Source organism: Chiloscyllium punctatum, chromosome 20 (assembly GCF_047496795.1).
Source record: "Chiloscyllium punctatum isolate Juve2018m chromosome 20, sChiPun1.3, whole genome shotgun sequence".
Taxonomy (NCBI): domain Eukaryota; kingdom Metazoa; phylum Chordata; class Chondrichthyes; order Orectolobiformes; family Hemiscylliidae; genus Chiloscyllium; species Chiloscyllium punctatum.
In genome coordinates, this window is record NC_092758.1 from 13,663,065 (window position 1) to 13,682,421 (window position 19,357).

Genomic DNA, 19,357 nt, shown 5'->3' on the forward strand with positions numbered 1-19,357 from the left:
TTAAACTAGTCCCACCTATTCCTGATGAAGGGCTTTGCCCGAAAAGTCGATTTTCCTGCTCTTCGGATGCTGCCTGACCTGTTTTCCTTTCCAGCACCACTCTGATCTAGCTCCTGGCCCACATCCCTCCAAACTGTTGTATTTATCCCAATGTCTTTGAAACATTGTAATTATACCCACATCCACCATTTCCTCAGGAAATTCATTCCACATGTGAACCACCCTCTGTGTAAAACATTTGCCCCTCATGTCTTTTTTAAATCTCTCTCCTCTCACCTTAAAAATGTTCCCTCTAGTTTGAAATCCCCCATCCTAGGGAAAAGACAACTACCATTCACCCTGTTTTTGCCTTATCGGTTCAGGTCCCTGTGTTGCAAGTGCAGGAGAAAAACCATGACCCTCTTTCTATTTCAGTTCCCCCCACAAGATCATACAGCAATAAATCAAGAACAAGGCGATAGAGACTACTTGAGCTTTTGCAATGCTCCTATGGTTGGTCAGTGTCTGTTGGCTACAATGCATTCCATTCACATCAGTAAAGTTCCGTCACTCACTTGTCACGTAGAAGTAGATGACCCGGTCATCACGTCCAACTTTGTTGAAAGCAGAACAGTTGTACATGACGGAGATATTTGCAGCTAAAATCACCAGCTTGCTGACCGTCTGCCAGTGTGGAGAGAGAAGGCAATAATTAGAATAAGTGAGGGCCAACAGTGACTCCTGTCTGAATACTGAATAGCAGCATGTAACAGGAGGAGGCCAGCCAGTCTCTCAAGCCTGTTCTTCCATTCGATCATGGCTTATCTGTGACCCGCCATTGCTCATACCCCTGAATACCTTTGTTTAACAGAAATCAAACAAACCATGCCAGAGCCTCACTCCTCACTTACAGAAGATAATTCTAAGTTAAGCCAGTCTTTCTTTTCCCCCCAACTTCACTTCCTGTTTTGGCTGTGTCCCCAGGTGCTAGAGTTCCAGTGAGAGGGAATCATTTCCACCTACATCTAGCCTTTCAGTCAATACGAGCACCACTGCTTTAGTTTTCCAAATTTCTAAATGACTTAGATATTAAAATAGAGAGTATGATGTTAAAATTTACCAATGATTCTAAACTTGGAGGAGTTATAAACAGTGAGAATGATGTTAATTGATTACAACAGGACACAGGTAGTTGGCAGAATGGGTGGGCAAGTAGCAGGTGGAATTTAGAACAGAGACATTTGAGGTGATATATTTTGATAGAGAACATGAACAGAGATAGTATTGACTCAATACCACATTTTCGAAAGTGTGTGAAAGGACAAAGGGACCAGCAAGGGTTAATGTGCATCGAACTTTGAAAATGCACTTGATATATTGAGAAAGTGGTGCGCAAAAAATCATTGGATGTTGGGCTTCCTATTTATACTCAGTAACCATATATATATATAGGTAGCGAACAGAAAAGCAGAGAAGCTCAACTGAAATTTGATGAGGGTCCTGTGATGCCAAAGTGAATCCAGTTTTGGTCACCACATTTTTTGGATGATTTACCAGAATGGTTCTAGGATTAGGGAGTTTTAGCAACAGGATTTGCTTGGAACATAGAGAGTTGTTCTCATCTGAGTAAAAATAAAGGGAAGTTTGATATAGGTGTACAAGGTAATGGCATTTTCAGATCGGGTAGATAACGAAAGATGGGTCCCATGAGTTGATAATACAAGGGTGAGAGTACACAGCTCTAAGAGATGCAATGGGATGTGGGGGAGAATTCTTTTGCACAGTAGAGGTTATATCACTGCCTATGGAGACCTTAGAAACAGAGAAAAGAAATAGTTTCTAATGGAAACTGGATGAGCACAGTTTCTGCTCCAGGGAATGTTGTACTGCCAGATGATACTCTTGAGGGCACACTGCACTGTCAGAGAGACAATACTGAGGGAATGCTACACTGTCAGAGGAGCAGTACTAAGGAAGTGTAACACTGTTGGAGGAGCAGTACTGAGGGAGCGCAACACTGTCAGAGAGGCAGTACTGAGGGAGCACAAAACTGTCAGAGAGGCAGTACTGAGGGAGCACAACACTGTCGGAGGAGCAGTACTGAAGGAACACAACACTGTCGGAGAAGCAGTATTGAGAGAGCGCAACACTGTCAGAGGAACAGTACTGAGGGAATGCTACACTGTCTGCCTGATTAAGTGGCTGACTAGAAGCATTATTCTAAAGAAGGGCTTCTGAAGTCATTCTCCCCAGTGTCCTATGTCAGTATTTATCCTTCAACCAACATCATTAAAACAAACAGATTTACTGGTCGTTATCTGTGAACTCACTGCTCGCATTGACAGCCATGTTTCTGACATTACCATGGTATTTCATTAATTGGAAAGCATTTGCCAAGTTCTGAGGTTGTGTAAACTTGGAAGAATGATAAACTGTGAGGGCAGTGTGGAACTTCAAAGAAGACATGGACACGTTGGTGGAGAGTGTGGATAGGTGGCAGATGAAGTTCAATGTGGAGAAATATGAGGTAATACATTTTAGTACAAAGAATATGGAAAGACAGTATAAAAGAAATGAAAGATACAATCTTAAAGGATTTGCAGCAGCATAGATACACAGGTGTGTATGTGTATAAGTCATTAAAGGAGTCAGGACAGTTAGAAAGAGCTGTTAAAAATCTATAGTATTTGAAGTTTTATTAATAGAGGCATTGTACAAGAGCATGGAAGTTGGGCTGATTCTATATAGGACACTGGTTATAGTACTGAGCACAATTTAGGAAAGATGTGAATACATCAGAGAGAGTGCAGAATAAGTTTGTGAAATTGGATCCAGGAATGATATGTTTCAGTTGTGAGGTTAGATTGGAAGAGTTGGAATTGTTTTCCTTGGAGAGGTGAAGGCTGAGGGGTGATTTGACAAAGTGTCTGGACGGGGTGGATAGGGAGAAAGTGTTCCTGCTCATAATGGGATCAGGAACCAGAGGGCACAGTTTTGATGTGTTTTGCAAAAGAATAAATACTGAACTTCCAGTTGCCTGCCACTTCAACACCCCAACCTGTTCCCTGGCCAACATCTCTGTCTCAGGCTTGCTGCAGTGCTCCAACTAAGTTCTAGCGCAAGCTGGAAGAACAGCATCTTATTTTCTGCTTGGGAACCTTGCAGTTTTCTGGGATAAGTATCAAGTTCAATCATTTTAGGGCTTGAGGCATCTTCTTTCATGTCCTTACCCAACTCACACTGGGCATTGTTATCACATAGTCTGCTATTACACACCTATTGTTAACCACTATTAGTCACCATTAGCAACTATTCATTCTTCTAGGCTGACAGTTATCCACGCCTTTGTCAAACCATCCTCCTCTCTCTATGGGTTCACCTATTATTTATTCCTTACCCCCACCTGCACCCTATCTTCTGAATAAAAACCAACTTTTTCCTATGTACACCACCAGTTCTGAAGAAGGGTCACTGGACCTGAAACGTTAACTCTGGCTTCTCTCCACAGATACTGCTAGACCTGCTGAGTGTTTCAAGCAATTTCTGTTTTTGTTTCTGATTTCCAGCATCTGCATATTCTTTTGGTTTTTACAAAGTGGCATAGTAGTAGTAGTGTCCCTACCTCTGAGCCAGGAGGCCTGGGTTCAATTCCCGCCTACTCCAACAGTTTCTCACAAACCCACACCAAGTCCTGTTCATGGCCTGCTTGCTGATATCCATTGGCTCCTAGACTGCCAACTACATTGTTTCAAATTTTGCTTTCAGATCCATCCACAGCCTTGACCATCTCTATCTCTGTAATCTCCTTCAGCCCTACAGTCTGAGTGAGATCTCTCACTCTTTCTCATCCTGCACCATTGGTTGCCATGTCTTCAGTTGTCTAGGTCCTAAGCTGTGGAATGCCCCGCCTAAACATTCTTGAAGATGCTCCTTCACACCTATCTCTTTGATCAACCCTTTGGTCACTTGCCCTATTATCTCCTCGTGTAGTTCAGCTACAAATCTTGCTGCTGTGAAGCACCCTGGTATGTTTTACTATACTGAAGACACAACATAAAAATATGTTGTTGCTAGTGTCAGAAAAAAATCTTCGAAGTGGTGGTTCTAAACAGCAGGCTACCTTGTTCCTTCCCTCCAGAATCTCTGTGCTGGTTTCAATGCTCTCAATCCTGTTGATGGCGCTTCCTGTTGAGATGTCCCTCCAGTTTCGGCACTCGGGGGTCCTGTCCCGCGGTCGACGCATCATGGTTGCTCGACCCCTAAGATTGTGAGAGAAACCAGCAGAAACGTTATATGCATCAGAAAAGGGAAGGCTAAAGGGTGACTTGATGGAGATTGTAAAGGTAGGTGTGGAAAAGCTGTTTCTACTACTTTGAAGATTTAAGTTAGGAGGCGGGGGGGGGGCATAAATACAGGGGAATTCACAAGAAATATCTATAGCCAAAAAGTGGTGAGAGAGTGAGTGAAGGAGATGGTGGCATAATGGCAATGTCTTGTCTAATAATCTAGAGCCCCAGGCCAATGTTATGGGTTCGAATCCCAACCTAACAGATGGTGAATTGTAAATCCATAAAATCATAAGACAACAGGTACAGAATTAGACTATTCAGCCCACTGGGTGTGCTCTGCCATTTGATTTTGGCTGATATGTTTTTCGACCCCATTCTCCTGCCTTCTCCCTGTATCCCTTGATTCTCTTACTAATTAAGAATCCATCTATTTCTGTCTTAATACACCCAGTGACTTGGCCTCCACAGTTTCTGGAAGTAATGAGTCCCACAGATTCAGCACCCTCTCAGATCAGTTCGAAAAGGTTGCCCCTTCACTCTGAGTCTGTACTCTTGGGGCCTAGTCTCCCTTAACAGTGGAGACGTTTTCTCCACCTTCACTCTATCCAGGCCTCTCAAGTTCTAGTGAGATTCCCCCTCATTCTTCTAAACTCACAGATAGGGGTCACACATAGGCCAGACCTGTGAAGGACAACAGGTTTTCTTCTTGAAAGGACTTTAGTCAACCAGGTTGATTTTATGACAATTGACAATAGTTAATTCCAGATTTTTATTGGACTCTGGGTTTGTACTTGATGGAGTTTAGAAGAATGAGGGGGAATCCCATTGGAACTTGAGAGGCCTGGATAGAGTGAATGTGGAGAAGGACATTTCTGCTCAACTCAGTCCTAAATGGCCCAACCTGTATCATTAGGCTGTGACACCTAATTCTGACTATCTGGATATACTAGAAGGGTCGTCACATGAGACCATACATGTTCTAGGGGCCATTTGGGGACCTGCCAGCATCTGCAGTCCACACTTTCTTGTAGTTGTGGGTATGTTCGCCAAACTGGGAAGTTAATTCTTAGTCAGGTGGAGGAACAGAGGGATCTTGGGGTCTATGTACATAGATCTTTGAAGGTTGCCACTCAGGTGGATAGAGTTTGTAAGAAGGCCTATGGAGTATTATCGTTCATTAGCAGAGGGATTGAATTCAAGAGTCGTGAAGTGATGTTGCAGCTGTACAGGACTTTGGTTAGGCCACAGTTGGAGTACTGTGTGCAGTTCTGGTCGCCTCACTTTAGGAAAGATGTGGAAGCTTTGGAGAGGGTGCAGAGAAGATTTACCAGGATGTTGCCTGGAATGGAGAGTAGGTCGTACGAGGATAGGTTGAGAGTTCTTGGCCTTTTCTCATTGGAACGGCGAAGGATGAGGGGTGACTTGATAGAGGTTTATAAGATGATCAGAGGAATAGATAGAGTAGACAGTCAGAAACTTTTTCCCTGGGGTACAACAGAATGTTACAAGGGGACATAAATTTAAGGTGAAGGGTGGAAGGTATAGGGAAGATGTCAGGGGTGGGTTCTTTACCCAGAGAGTGGTGGGGGCATGGAATGCGCTGCCCGTGGGAGTGGTAGAGTCAGAATCATTGGCGACCTTTAAGCGGCATTTGGATAGGTACATGGATGGGTGCTTAATCTAGGTTAGAAGTTCGGCACAACATCGTGGGCCGAAGGGCCTGTTCTGTGCTGTATTGTTCTATGTTCTATGTTCTATATATTTCATCCCCTGGCTAGGTGACATCCTCAGTGCTTTGGAACCTCCTGTGATGCCACTGTTGTACTGTGTCTTCTGGAATTTATTTGGTTCCATTCCTGCTGTATCCAGTAGCCGGTAGTGTTCATTGTAGTGCCTGGTATATTGGGTCTAGGTCTATGTGTTTGTTGATAGAGTCTGTGGATGAGTGCCGTGCTTGCAACAATTCTCTGGCTGTTCTCTGTTTAGCTTGTCCTATGATTGTTGGGTTGTTCCAGTCGAATTTGTGGTCCTTGTCAACTTGCCAGCTCAGTGAACATACCAACAACCACGATAACTTAATGAATATGGGAGCAGATAAAACAAAGCTTGAAATGGACAACAAAGGAAATGTTCAGTGATTAGGGTCATTTATTTCATTGTGAAGGGTTTAATGAACAAGATAGGTGATGCTCTCATTTGTGAAAAACTGCTTACTATTCCAGGATCACACAGGATCCCCAACCTCTTTTATCTTCTGCCAGTTTTGTTGATAAACCACACCCACCCCATCTCCTTCACCCTCACCTCTAACGTGGATTTCTTTGTCACAATAATTGAGAACGTTTGATCATTTTTATGCATCACTTCCCTCCTTTCCTCTATAGCCCACTGGGTAAAACTTCCTTGAATCCTCATCCTTACCGTAATCCTGAGTATGTTTCCTTCTTGAGTGTCTTTCCTATTTCCTCTCAGATTGATTATTAGATTGATGCCTGGAATGAGGGGATTATTTATGACAATTGGTTTGACAGAACGAGGCTGTTTCCTTGAGAGTTTAGAAGACTGAGGAGTGACTTGACTAAAGCGTAAAGGATACTGAATGGAGTTGACAAGACAGATTTGGAAAGGTTGTTCCAGAGCTCGGGGGCACTGTTTTGAAATTAGGGATCCTGCTTTTAGGCCAGCGATAAAGAGAAACCTCTTTCACATCGAGACTTTGGAACTCCCCGTCTCAGAATGCGGCAGAGGCGAGATCATTAATTTTTTATATTCATTCATGAAAGTGGGCATCGCTGGCTGGGTCAGCAGTTATTACCCATCCCTAATTACCCCTTGGGAAGGTGGTGGTGAGCTGCCTTCTCGATCCACTGCATTCCATTTGCTGTAGGTGGACCGATAATGTTGTTAGGGAAGGAATTCCAAGACTTTGACCCAATGACAGTGAAGGAATGGTGATGCATTTCGAAGTCAGGATGGTGAGTGAGTTGGAGGGGAACTGGCAGGTGTCACTGTTTCCATGTACCTTGGTTCTTGTGAACAGTAATGGTTATGGGTTTGAAAGGTGTTGTTGATGGAGTCCTGCAGAATTTCTGCAGTGCACCTTGTAGAGAGTACATACTACTGTTTCTAATCATCGGTGTTGAAGGGAGTGAACATTTGTGGATTTGATCCCAATCAGTTTTGTCCTGGATGGTGTCAAACTTGTGTGTTGTTGGAGTTGCATTTGTCTACGCAAGTGCGGAGTACCCCATCACTCACCTGATCTGATCACTGAACTTAATCTCACTCCTTCCTGAAAACATTGAATGCTTTGGTCTCAACCCCTTCTGCAGAGAATTCCACAAACTCACCTCTCCGTAAGGGAAGACATTTCTGCTCAACTCAGTCCTAAATGGCCCAACCTGTATCATTAGGCTGTGACAACTCATTCTGACTATCTGGATATGCTAGAAGGGTCATCACATGAGACCATACATGTTCCAGGGCCATATGGAGACCTGAGGGGAAACTCTTTCATGCAGAAGGTGGTGCGTGTATGGAATGAGCTGCCAGTGGAAGTGGTGGAGGCTGGTACAATTACAACATTTAAAAGGCATTTGGGTGGGTATTTGAATAGGAAGGGTTTAGAGGGACATCTGGTGGGCATTGACTGAAGGGTCTGCTTCCATGATGTACATTTCAATGACTCTATGCTGGGTGCATACTATAATTTACCAATCTGTCCGAGGGTTAGCTTAGTTGGCTGGATGGCTGGTTTGTGAAGTAGTGTACCACCAATAGTGTAAGCTCAATTCCTATATCAGTTGACATCACCATTCACAATTTTGCTCCTTGCTTGAGGTATGGTAACCCTCAGGTTAAACCACCACCAGCTGTCTCTGTCTCTCTGTCTTTCGTTCTCTCTTTCTCTCTGATGAGTCAGTGGGGCTATGGTGCCTTTACTATAACTTTAATACCAGAGAAAGCCTAGAGAAACACAGAGGGTGGGGTGAAATTAAAAAGGGAAAGCAGGAAAGCAAAGAGAGGGCATGAAAAAAAATTGGCTAGTAAAACCAATGAAACCCAAAATATTATAAAAAGATATAAACAATGAAAGGATAACTAACAAGGTCAGATGTGAAGTATCTCCAGCTCTTAAAAGAAGTAGAGGAGGAAATAATAGAGGTTCTGACCATCATTTTCCAATTCTCTGACTCCAGGCGTGGTGCAAGAGGACAAGCTAACATTGCACGGTTGTTAAAATGGGAGGAAGTGATAGTTCTAGTAATTACAGATCAGTCAGCTTAACCTCAAAAGGAATTTATTGGAAAAAGTGTTCCGAGGGTCAACATAAATAGTAATTTGGAAAGAATGAATCACAGATCGTCAGTATTAAGCTGCAAACGGAAGAACATGCCTGACTAAGTTGACTGGATTTTTAAAAGTAGTAACAAGGAGTATTTATGAGGGTGGTAAATCTACATGGATTTCAGTAGGGCTTTTGAGAAAGCTTCAAGCAGCAGACTGATCAGAAGGACAAAAGCTATGCGACCCAAGGGGAGGGACAAGTGGATGCAAAATTGATTAAGTGACAGAAAGCAAAGGATTCTGGTTGTTTGATGACCTTGCAACTGAAAGACTGTGAGATCTGGCAGGTCCTCGCTTTTACAATTTGAATGTGGGAATTATGATTAAGAAGATTGCAGAAAATAGAAACATTTTTTGTGTGGTTGATAGTGCGGAGGAAAACTGTAAATAGCAGGAAGCTATCAATGGATTGGTCAGGGAGGCAGATAAATGGTCAAATGGATTTGAATACCGAGATAATACATTAGGACTGTACCATAAATAGTAGGGCATTGAGAAGTGTCATAATGGATTAAAAAAATGGACAATTAGTTTTTCAAATTGTATTGGCTAATTAAAAAGTGTTGGACATTGGGATTAAGAGAAAAAAGAATGAGCAGGGACACTTTAAAATGGCCACCAAAGTCACCTTACCTGAAAGCCAAATTCTCAGGATTATATAAAGGTCTGTCTAATGGACTGAGTTGAGAGTGTGGTGCTGGAAAAGCACAGCAGGTCAGGCAGCATCTGAGGAGCAGGAGAATCGACGTTTCAAGCATAAGCCCTTCATCAGCACCCCACTCTTGACTCTGATCTCCAGTATCTGCAGTCCTCACTTTCTCCCTATCTAATGGACAAAGACAGGACAAACTGCTTAAAAATCACTAGGCCACATTCGAAAGTGGAAGTGAGAAAAGAGTTAAGTTGCCCTCCAGTGTGATGTGTTTGGGATGAGCGTGATTGGAGTTTTGAAAGGGGTTGCGTATGTGAAATACCTTGATTGTAGGTATTGTTGGAACAAAGATTTATATCCAATACTGGTTATTCAAAGGGGAGGATTGACACTGATCCTGCTCTGACACCTTTGATCCTTATCCGGTCAGGTATGCATGTGACTCCAGGCCTACAGCAATGCGGTTGACTCTTGACTGTCCTCTGAAATGGCTGAACAAGCCAATCAGTTTAAGAGCAATTAGAGATGGCCAATAAATCTGGCCTAGATGATGCTGCCCAGTCCACAAATGAATAAAAACAATTATATTGTTCTTTCTTTGGGCTCAAAAAAACTTTATTGCTTGGCTCCTTGTTGTTCATAGCAAAACCTGGTTAAGATTCTGAATTGAGGAGGGTTATAGACAACTGCAAAAATGCAAGGAAACCTTTGTCTTGACCAACCAAGAAGTTAAACAGAGGGAGCTGGTTTGTCTACTGTCACCTTGTCATACATGGATGAAGAGCCTTGGAAAGTTTCTCAGGAAATATGGAATAGGCTGGGATGTGTTTTTCTTGGAACAGAGAACATAAAAAGGAGATTTAAGTGAGGTATATGCATACATGAGGGATTTGGATTGACAGGACAGGAGGGAATTTATTTTACATAATAAAGAAGTCAATAATAACGGTGTAGATTTAAAATAACTCTGGATTAGAGAGTATTTGACTGACATCTTTCACCACTAGTTGATGGAGCCTGGAACTCAATGACAGAAAGAGTCATGGAGGCAGACACCTTTATCGTGTTTAAAAAAGACTCTCGGGTGTGCACTTGAAGTGCAGTGTGGCACAGAGCTGTAGGCTTAGAGCTGCAAAGTGCGATTAGGCAGGATTGCTCGTTTTTATATCCAGCACAAACAATATGGGCCAAATGGCCTCCTTTGCTGAGCTGTGTTTCTATGTATAACCAAGCTCCAAAGTCAGCCTTGTCTTGTTTTATCTGATGGGCAGAACACTTCAGGACACGACTGAGACATAATCAATGTATTGAGGAGCCGAGCCTTGTCCTGGGGGCATGTGTGAGAAGACGTGAACAGGCAGCTATAGAAAAACAGGAAGAAACCGAGAGTCAGAATTACTGCAGCATCCTCTCAGCTTGAAACAAACAGCCATGTATTGGCAGAAAAGACAGCATGAAAAATTCATTGCTGTGTCTGTTTCCTCACCAAATTGGCATTTAACATAGCTTCTTAGTTATTAAAGATGTACTGACGCTTTATCTAAATAAATCAAACAATCCCTTCATAAAACATTCTTGACACAGACCTCAGCAACAACAATCAATTTAAATTGTTTGGTCTGTTTGCCAGCTCTTTGAGGTTTCGAATTTGTGGAGTTAAGCTGAGGGAAGGTCCTGCATAGATTTTTAGATCTGATGCTTGCAAGCATTTTTTAAAAATCAAGGAATGAAGTGTGCAGTGAGCTGTCAGACAATGTGTGGTTGTTCCTTATAGAGAAGACATCAAACCTGAAGGAGTTGAACTGTGAACTGCAGGGAAAAGACAAGACATATAGCACATATGATCAATGCTGTCAATGTATTCAAACTGGGTCAGTGATCCTCCCAATTTAAAATAAACAAGATGCTGCAACAGTTCCCAAGTCTGGAAAGAAAAGTACTGAAAAAAAATCAAAGAAATAAAAGTGGTTCCACCCATAAATCTTCTTGTGCCTACCAGAGGAAGTTAACAGAGGAATACAACAGGTGATTTCACGGATTCGATGTGATGCAACAAATTGTCATGTTTGTCTGAAATTCACTCCTTCAAGCAGATAATGGTGGGCTAGCTACCAAATTTCATCAGGTATTGGATTATAAAGCAATGGAGTTGATCGATTAGAAGAACTCCTACTACAATTATATAAAGGTTTATGAAAATCAAACCTGGAGTATTGTGTACAGATGGATACAATTTGCCTTTGAGGGAATGCAACAGAGGTTCATTTCAGTGATTCCTGGGCTGAGGGGATTATCCTGAGGAGAAATTGCGCAGAATGGTTCTGATTTCTCGAGAGTTTAGATGAATAACAGGAGATCTCAGGGAAATCCATAAAATTCTTGGATAGATTGAAAGGGTGGATATTTAGAAATCACATTTTGTAAGCAGTATTCTAGGAGTGGTCTCACTGAAGCAGCAAAACCTCTACATTTACAATAAGGCCCGACATTCCATTAGCAGAATGTGAGGACTGCAGATCCTGGAGATCAGAGTCACGAGTGTGGTACTGGAAAAGCACAGCCAGTAAGGCTGCATCCGAGGAGCAGGAGGATCGATGTTTTGGGCATAAGCCCTTCATCAGGAATCGGATACTGACATTCTCTTAGTCTACCTAACACCTACCTAACCTCTTGTTACAACAAGAGGTTTGAAAAAATGGGACAGCTTGAAGGAGAATGTGAGCCATGACAGAACCTGGTAACAAGGCCACAGATTGTCTGCATGAGCTTAAACCCAATGATTTGTGATACTTACAGGCTGCGGTAGGATTTTAAACCGCAAGGCCCCCATGGCCTCCAGGACCATTGTATTTTCACAGGAGCAGGGATCCCATAGGCGGTGCAGGTCAGTGTCTGGCGACTTCCACGTGGGTAGATGTTGGTCGGGGAGGCCACTTCCTTCTCATGAATCTGAGGTGGGACTGTTGAAGGGAAAGAAAGTACTTGATTGCAGTGTGTGTCAGTGTGAGTGAGACGATGGATCGCAATCATCAACCAGTGAAGAAACCGAACAATATAGAATCCCTTCTATATAGAAATCCCCTTAATATACAATTCCCCCTTCTCTGATACAGTTATACCTCTCTATATGATTCCCTTCCCCGATATGACACATATCAATATATAACTCTTCCTCCCTGATAATAAACACACCCCAAAAATATAAATCCCCCTCCCTGATACAGATATAATATCTACATAACTCCCTTCTTTAATGTGACACCCCTCAATATATAACTCTTCTTCCTTAATATGTGATACATCCTTATATAAAACTGCCCCTCCCAGATATATAACAAACCCCTATGTATAACTTCCTGTCTGAATTATGACAAACCCTTACATATAACTCCTACATGTACAGTATATGATACACCTTTTTGTCATTCCAATGAAGCCAATTAAATGGATTCGATAAAGGCTTGTGAAAAATATACACCTATTTCAGCATTTTCGGCTCCAGCTGCTCCAGTGACTCCACACCTATTCCAATGTCTTCAATGTCTTTACATACCCCAGTGAATCCTACCCCACTTCAGTATACTTCGTATATCCAGTGACTCTGACTGTACTTCAGTGTGTTTATGTCCACCCCAATACCATTATGCCTACACCAGTGTCTTCTCCATCAGTTAAATGCTTGAAATTGAATCACTGGAATCACAGTAATTTAGGCATATCACTGACTTCTAATAATTCACTCTGCAATATCAGGAACTCAACCCACCCACTTCATCTCCTTTCAGAGTCATTGTGCATGCCTTTGTATCAAGAGACAATTTTTATCCTAAGTCACCGAAATTGGGAAAGTTATGGGATTAGTTGGCTACCTGTTATACTTTATATCAGCAGACTGGGCAATGTTATTTTAAAATTACTCCTTTGGCCTTTTCCATCTGCATTGTGCAATTTTGTATTAGCCCCTTGGATTAACGTTACTGATAGAAATTTGGCGATACCTTAATCTGGAGATTTATAGAGGCAGTGCTGGTTCTCAATATTAGACACCATGTTGACCAAAGCCACAATGGGAACTGTGAACATTATTGTGTGGAACCTTTTTGAAGGTTTGAGGTTTTGGATTTGGATTTGCTACTCTCGTTTTCTTTTCCCTGGAACTTGAATTTGGAACAAACCAACACAACTACACCTCAAAGTTATCCTTGAAGTTCTCCGAATCTTCGCTGATAACCTGATAAGCCAGATGAGAGGATATTTAGGTTTCAGTTAGTAGCTGCCCCTCAAAGTGATTCTGACACCTCCATCCCCGCGCCCCTACCCCCACCCAGTGTGACATAGATACGTCCACCTGTGTGACAGGATTGTCCTGTGTCACAGGGCAACCCACTCCAAGTGTGACGGGGTGGGGGAGGGGGTGACACTACTCTGCTTTTCCCCTGTAGCCCTGCAATCTCTTCCTTTGCAGATAGTGATCCAATTCCCTTTTGAAAACCCCTGTCTTCATCATGATCTCTTTGTGTGAAAAAGCTTTATCATGTTGCTACTGCATGCTTTTGCCAATTCCTTTAAATCTTTGCCCCTTCCAACTATGGGAACAGTTTCTCCTCATCTACTCTGTCCAGACCCCTCATGATTTTGAATCCCTTTTCAAATCACCTCTCAATCTTCCCTTCGCCAAGGTGGACAGTCCTAATCTCTACAATCAATTTATGTCACTGAAATTTCCCATGGATCCATTCTCAGAACCTTCGCTGCATACTCTGTAATGATTATTAATTTTCTCCCATTATTCCCCCCCCCTCCCCACCACACCAAGGTTAACTGTAGTTGCTAGATTTATAATTAGACCTTTTTCTGGAACAAGGATATAACATTTACAGTTCTCCAGTCCGCTGGCACCTTCCCCAAGTCTAAAAATGTCTGGAAAATAATGGTCACTACCTCTGTAATTTCCTTTCATTTCCCTCAGCACTCTTGGATGCAACTCATCCAGTCTTGGTACCTTGTCAACTTTAATTACAGCAGCTTATCCAATAACTCTTCGTGATTCATTTTAAACCCTTCAAGAAGCTGAATAGCGTCCTTTTTCACCATGACCTGGCTACATCTGTTTCAACCTCCCTGGCCCTACTTTCATCCCTGAAACATCTGGATAACAAAGACGTCAGACTCCTACTTATTGACTGGAGCTTTGCCTCCAATCTCTGAGACCGAGGACTCTGCTCCCCCCCTCTGCAACTGGATTCTCGATCCACAAACTGCAATCAGTAAGGATAGGCAACAACACAGACAGTCAGAACAACTAATGTGTCTCTATGATATATCATCTAAACTTGTTGCACTATTTTGTAACTGCCTTGCAAATTTGACCCTCGATATCTCTGTTTCCACTTGGTGGTCTATAGACAATGCCATTTTACCTCTTTTTTTAGCTGTAGTCAAACAAATTCTGTCTGTTTATTCTGTTGTTGTATCCTAGTAAGAGTCACTGTAGGTGAAACCTGTAGCCCAGTGAGAATCGGCGTGTATGTGGAACTCATACCCCACTGAGGAATAGTGCATGTACCATGTGGGACCTACACACCCTGGTTACTTCTTCCAAAATGTATTGGCTTAAAAAGCTCTCCTTGATGCACTTTGAGAATTCCGCTCCCTCTAAACATACTCCAGTACGCCAGATAATGTCAGGGAACTTGAAATCCCCTATCATCACTATCCTATTACCTTTACACTTCTCTGAAACTTGCCTGCATATCTGCACTCTATTTCTCTCACACTGTTAGAAGGCCTTTAATACTGTCCCAACAATGTGATTTTGGTTTTTAAGTTCTACACATATGACTTCATTTGAGAGCCTCCTAAAATGTCATCCCTTTTTTCTACTGCAATTGATTCCCTGTTCAATATTGCAGCACCCCTTTCTCTTTTATTGCACAGTGGGTCAGTGGTTAGCCTCATAGCATCAGGGATCTGGGTTCAATTCCACCCTCAGGCAGTTGTGTGGAGTTTGCACATTCTCCCCCCATGTCTGTGTGGGTTTCCCCCGAGTGCACTGGTTTCCTCTCATAATCCAAAGATGTGCAGGTTAGGGTGGATTGGCTATGCTAAATTGCCCACAGTGTCCAGGGATAGGTGGGTAAGCCATGGGAAATGCAGGGTTATGGGAATAGGTTTGGGTGGGATGCTCTTCAGAGGGTCAGCATGGACTTGACAGGCTGAACTGCCTGCTTCCACACTGTAGGGAGTCTATTATTTTTACCTCCTTCCTTTTTGTCCGAACACTATACATCCTGGAATATTGAGCTGCTGATTCTGCCCCTCTCATAGTAATAGCAATGAAATCATTCCCCATGTTTTACTTTGGGCCCTCAATGTATTTGGAGAAAGTGAGGACTGCAGATGCTGGAGACCAGAGTTGCAAAGTGTGGTGCTGGAAAAGCGCAACAGGCCAAGCAACATCCGAGGAGCAGGAGAATCGACGTTTCGGGCATAAGCCCTTCTTCAGAAATCTACACATATGACTTCATTTGAGGAACCTCCTAAAATGTTATCCCTCTTTTCTGCTGCAATTGATTCCCTGTTCAATATACGTCGATTCTCCTGCTGCCTGGCCTGCTGCGCTTTTCCAGCACCACACTTTTCAGCCCTCAATGTATTTGCTTGGTTCATCAGATTCTTGCATTAAAATGAATACCATCCAGCCTTTGTGCCTTAAATGGATTATGATTTTTATGCCTTCCCGACTTGCTTGCTGCTTCTTCTCATTCTATGGAGGTGCTGATGGTGAACAGGTTACCTGACAGCGCTCTGAAAGCTAGTGCCTCCAAATAAACCTGTTGGACTATAACCTGGTGTTGTGTGGCTTTTCTGGCAGTGCCTCTTCCTCTGCTGAACCTTTTCGCAGGATATCATCCCTATACATAGTGTGAGGCAGTGTGTGCGGAACCTTTGCCCCAGTGAGAGACAGCGTGAGTGACACTGTACACCAGGGACAGAATGGACTCAATGCTGTCGATGAAGATGGATAACATAGAGACCGGATGTGGAACTAAATCCAAAGTAATTGGGAACTAATCAGATCATTCCTATTTTGCAAGAGAATTCTCACTAGCGTTTTACCGTTGACCACAAGCTGCAAGTGGAGACGCTCCTCTAGTTTAGCTCTGCTGTTTCGTAGCACTACGGTGTAGTTCCCTGCTTCCTGCTCGGTCACATCCCCGATCATCAAACCCATTCGTGAAAGCTTCACCTTGTTAAAGGATGGACTTTTGTTGATAGATTTTCCATTTTTGTACCTGAAACAAAACACACATTAATTGGTTATTTTCAACTTACCAATGAGGGAGAGGGATTGTGAGAGAAAGTGAAGGAGAGAAGGAATGGAAAGTCAGAAGAGACAGGGTGAGAAGGGGGAGGGGAGAAGAAGGAGAGAGTTGGAAATGGAGGAGGTGAAAGAGGGGGAAGAAGCGGTGGAATAGGAGAACGAGGACAGAGATTAGGAAGGTGTGATTAGGGATAAGTGTGAAGTTTTTCACTTTGGTAGCAAAACAGAAAGGCAGAATATTATTCAAATGTTGTGAGGTTGGGAAGTGAGTGTGTTCAAATAAACCTGGATCTCCTTGTACATGAGCCACTTAAAGTTAAAGTGCATGTACTATATAGCAAACAATTGGAGGGGAAATAATATGTTGGCCTTCATTCCAAGGGTGTTTGAGTAATGGGGTAAAAATGCTTTGCCACATGTGTACAGACCCTCGGTGAGACCTCACATGGAGCGTTATACAGAGTTTTGGATCACTTATCTAAAAAAGATATATTTGCCATAAAAGGAGTGCAGCAGAGGTTGACCAGATGGGGATTGCCTTATGAAGAGAGATAGAGGGACTGGGTCTGTATGAAAAATGAGAGGTGATCTCATTTAAACTTACAAAGGTTTTGCAGGATATGATGTGGTGGGTGTGGTAAGATGTTTCTCCCAACTAGAGAGTCTTAAACCAGGGACAAAATCTCTGTAATGTTTGACTTTTACCTTTATTTCTTTATGTTTCTACTTTTACACAAAGAAAACTGTAGTGCTGAACGTTTTAGCTTACTTCTTTATTTTCCTACTTCGGTAGCTAAGATTTTGTACCTTTTTCCTGATGAAGGGCTTTTGCCCGAAACGTTGATTTCGCTGCTCCTTGGATGCTGCCTGAACTGCTGTGCTCTTCCAGCACCACTAATCCAGTATTTGGTTTCCAGTATCTGCAGTCATTGTTTTTACCATGTGTACATTGTACACTTTACACTGTAATATTGTACCCCATGTCTAATCTCAGGATAATAAATAGGTCATTTAGAAATGTAGGGAATAGCAGCAGAGACAGGTCATTTGACCGATGCTACCTGACCTGCTGCACTTTTCCATCAACACATTTTCAGCTCTGATCTCCAGCATTTGCAGTCCTCACTTTCTCCTCTATTTGACCAGTCAGCCTAGTTGATCCTATCTCAACACCCAGTACAGGGGGTCCATGATTTTCAAACATATGACTTACGAACATATCCCATACAGAGATGTAACTGTAAAGATCTGGCTTATGAATGTTTCCTGTAGTTATAAATGGCTATTTTATATGTCCTCCATTGTGTTCCAACTTGAGTACAAATTGACTTGTAAACAGACTCAAGGATGGAACCCGTTCACAGCCCAGGGTCTGTCTATACTCCTCATATCCCTTGACACCTTGAACCTCTAGAAATATATGTATAAAGATGATTCAGTGACTCTTCCTTTGCAACTTTCTGGGTTAGAGAATTCTACAGGTTCGCTGACCTCTGGGCGAAGAATGCTCTCCTCACCTCAATCGAATATGATCTCCCCGTATCCTGAGACCATGGTCCCTTCTTCTGGACTCCCCTGGTCAGAGGAAACACTATCCCACTCAGTCTGTCCAAACCCTGCCAGAATTCTATATGTTTCAATGAGTTCTGCCCTCCCGCTTCTAAACTCTGATAAGTACAGACTGAATCTATACTCGTACAGCAAACCTGCCACCCCAAAAATCAGTTTGATCAAGCTTTACTTCAGACTGAAATGAGGGGGACTTTCTTTACTCAGAAGGTGATGAATCTTTGGAATTCCTGTAGAAGCCATTCATTGTGCATGTTTAAGTCAGAAGTTGACAGATTCCTGATTATCAAGGACATCAATAGCAATAACTATGATTGGAGGAAAAGTACTGGGAAACTAATGGGGCTAAAGGCCATTAGTTCCCTGGACCTTACAGGTTGCATCCTGGAATTTTAAAGTAAGGTAACTACAGAGATCATGGATGTACTGGTAGGAATCTTTCAAGAATCCTTAGATGGAGAGGATTGGAAAACTGCCAACATAACACCACTGTTTAAAAAGGGAAGAAGACAAAAAACAGGTAACTATAGGCTAGTCAGCATAAGATCTGATATTAGGAAATATGAGAGTTTAATTCTGAAGGACGTAATAACAAAGCATTTCGAAATGCCTAACATGATCAAACACAGTTATCATGGCTTCATGAAAGGAAGATCCTGCCGTACAAATTTATTAGAACTTCAGAGGAGATAATACGCAGGATAGACAAAGGAGAAATTAATGGCTATAGTACAGGTGAACTTCCAAAAGGCACTGGATTATGACTGCAATTAAAGCTGTTTAATAAGAAAACAGCCTATGGTGTGAGGTTAGTTTATTAGCATGGAGAGAGGATTGTGCAACTAAAACAAGACAGAGAGTTGGGATAAGGTGGGGTGGGAGCATTTTCACATTGGCAATCTGTAACTAGTGGAGTACCACAGGGATCATTATTTATAATGTATATTAATGTCTCAGTTGAGGACAGAGAATATGCTGCAACCATATTTACGGATGGCACAAAAATATGTAGAAAGGTGAATAGATGCCACAAAGCATCTGCAGAGGGATACAGATGGGTTAAGTAAGTGACAGATGGAATATAAAATGGAAAATGTCAAGTTATACACTTTGACAGGAAGATCAGAGAAGCTGAATAATGTTTAAAAGGAGAAGAACTGGGGATCCTCATGAATGAATCCCAAAAAGCTAGCTCAC

At 42.4% G+C, this 19,357-nt stretch overlaps 1 protein-coding gene across 3 annotated transcripts in view; it reads right to left on the reverse strand.

Moving 5' to 3' along the window:
• The window catches only part of flt4 (fms related receptor tyrosine kinase 4), a 238,905-nt gene that overhangs the window by 44,415 nt on the left and 175,133 nt on the right, over window positions 1-19,357 (reverse strand). For all 3 annotated transcript variants that reach the window (XM_072590357.1, XM_072590356.1, XM_072590358.1), the window contains exons 9-12: window positions 16,387-16,562; window positions 12,062-12,227; window positions 4,100-4,238; window positions 555-663 (exon numbers count right to left, since the gene is read on the reverse strand). In XM_072590357.1, the coding sequence (XP_072446458.1) occupies window positions 555-663; window positions 4,100-4,238; window positions 12,062-12,227; window positions 16,387-16,562 (590 nt within the window). The remainder of the gene's footprint in view (window positions 1-554; window positions 664-4,099; window positions 4,239-12,061; window positions 12,228-16,386; window positions 16,563-19,357) is intronic.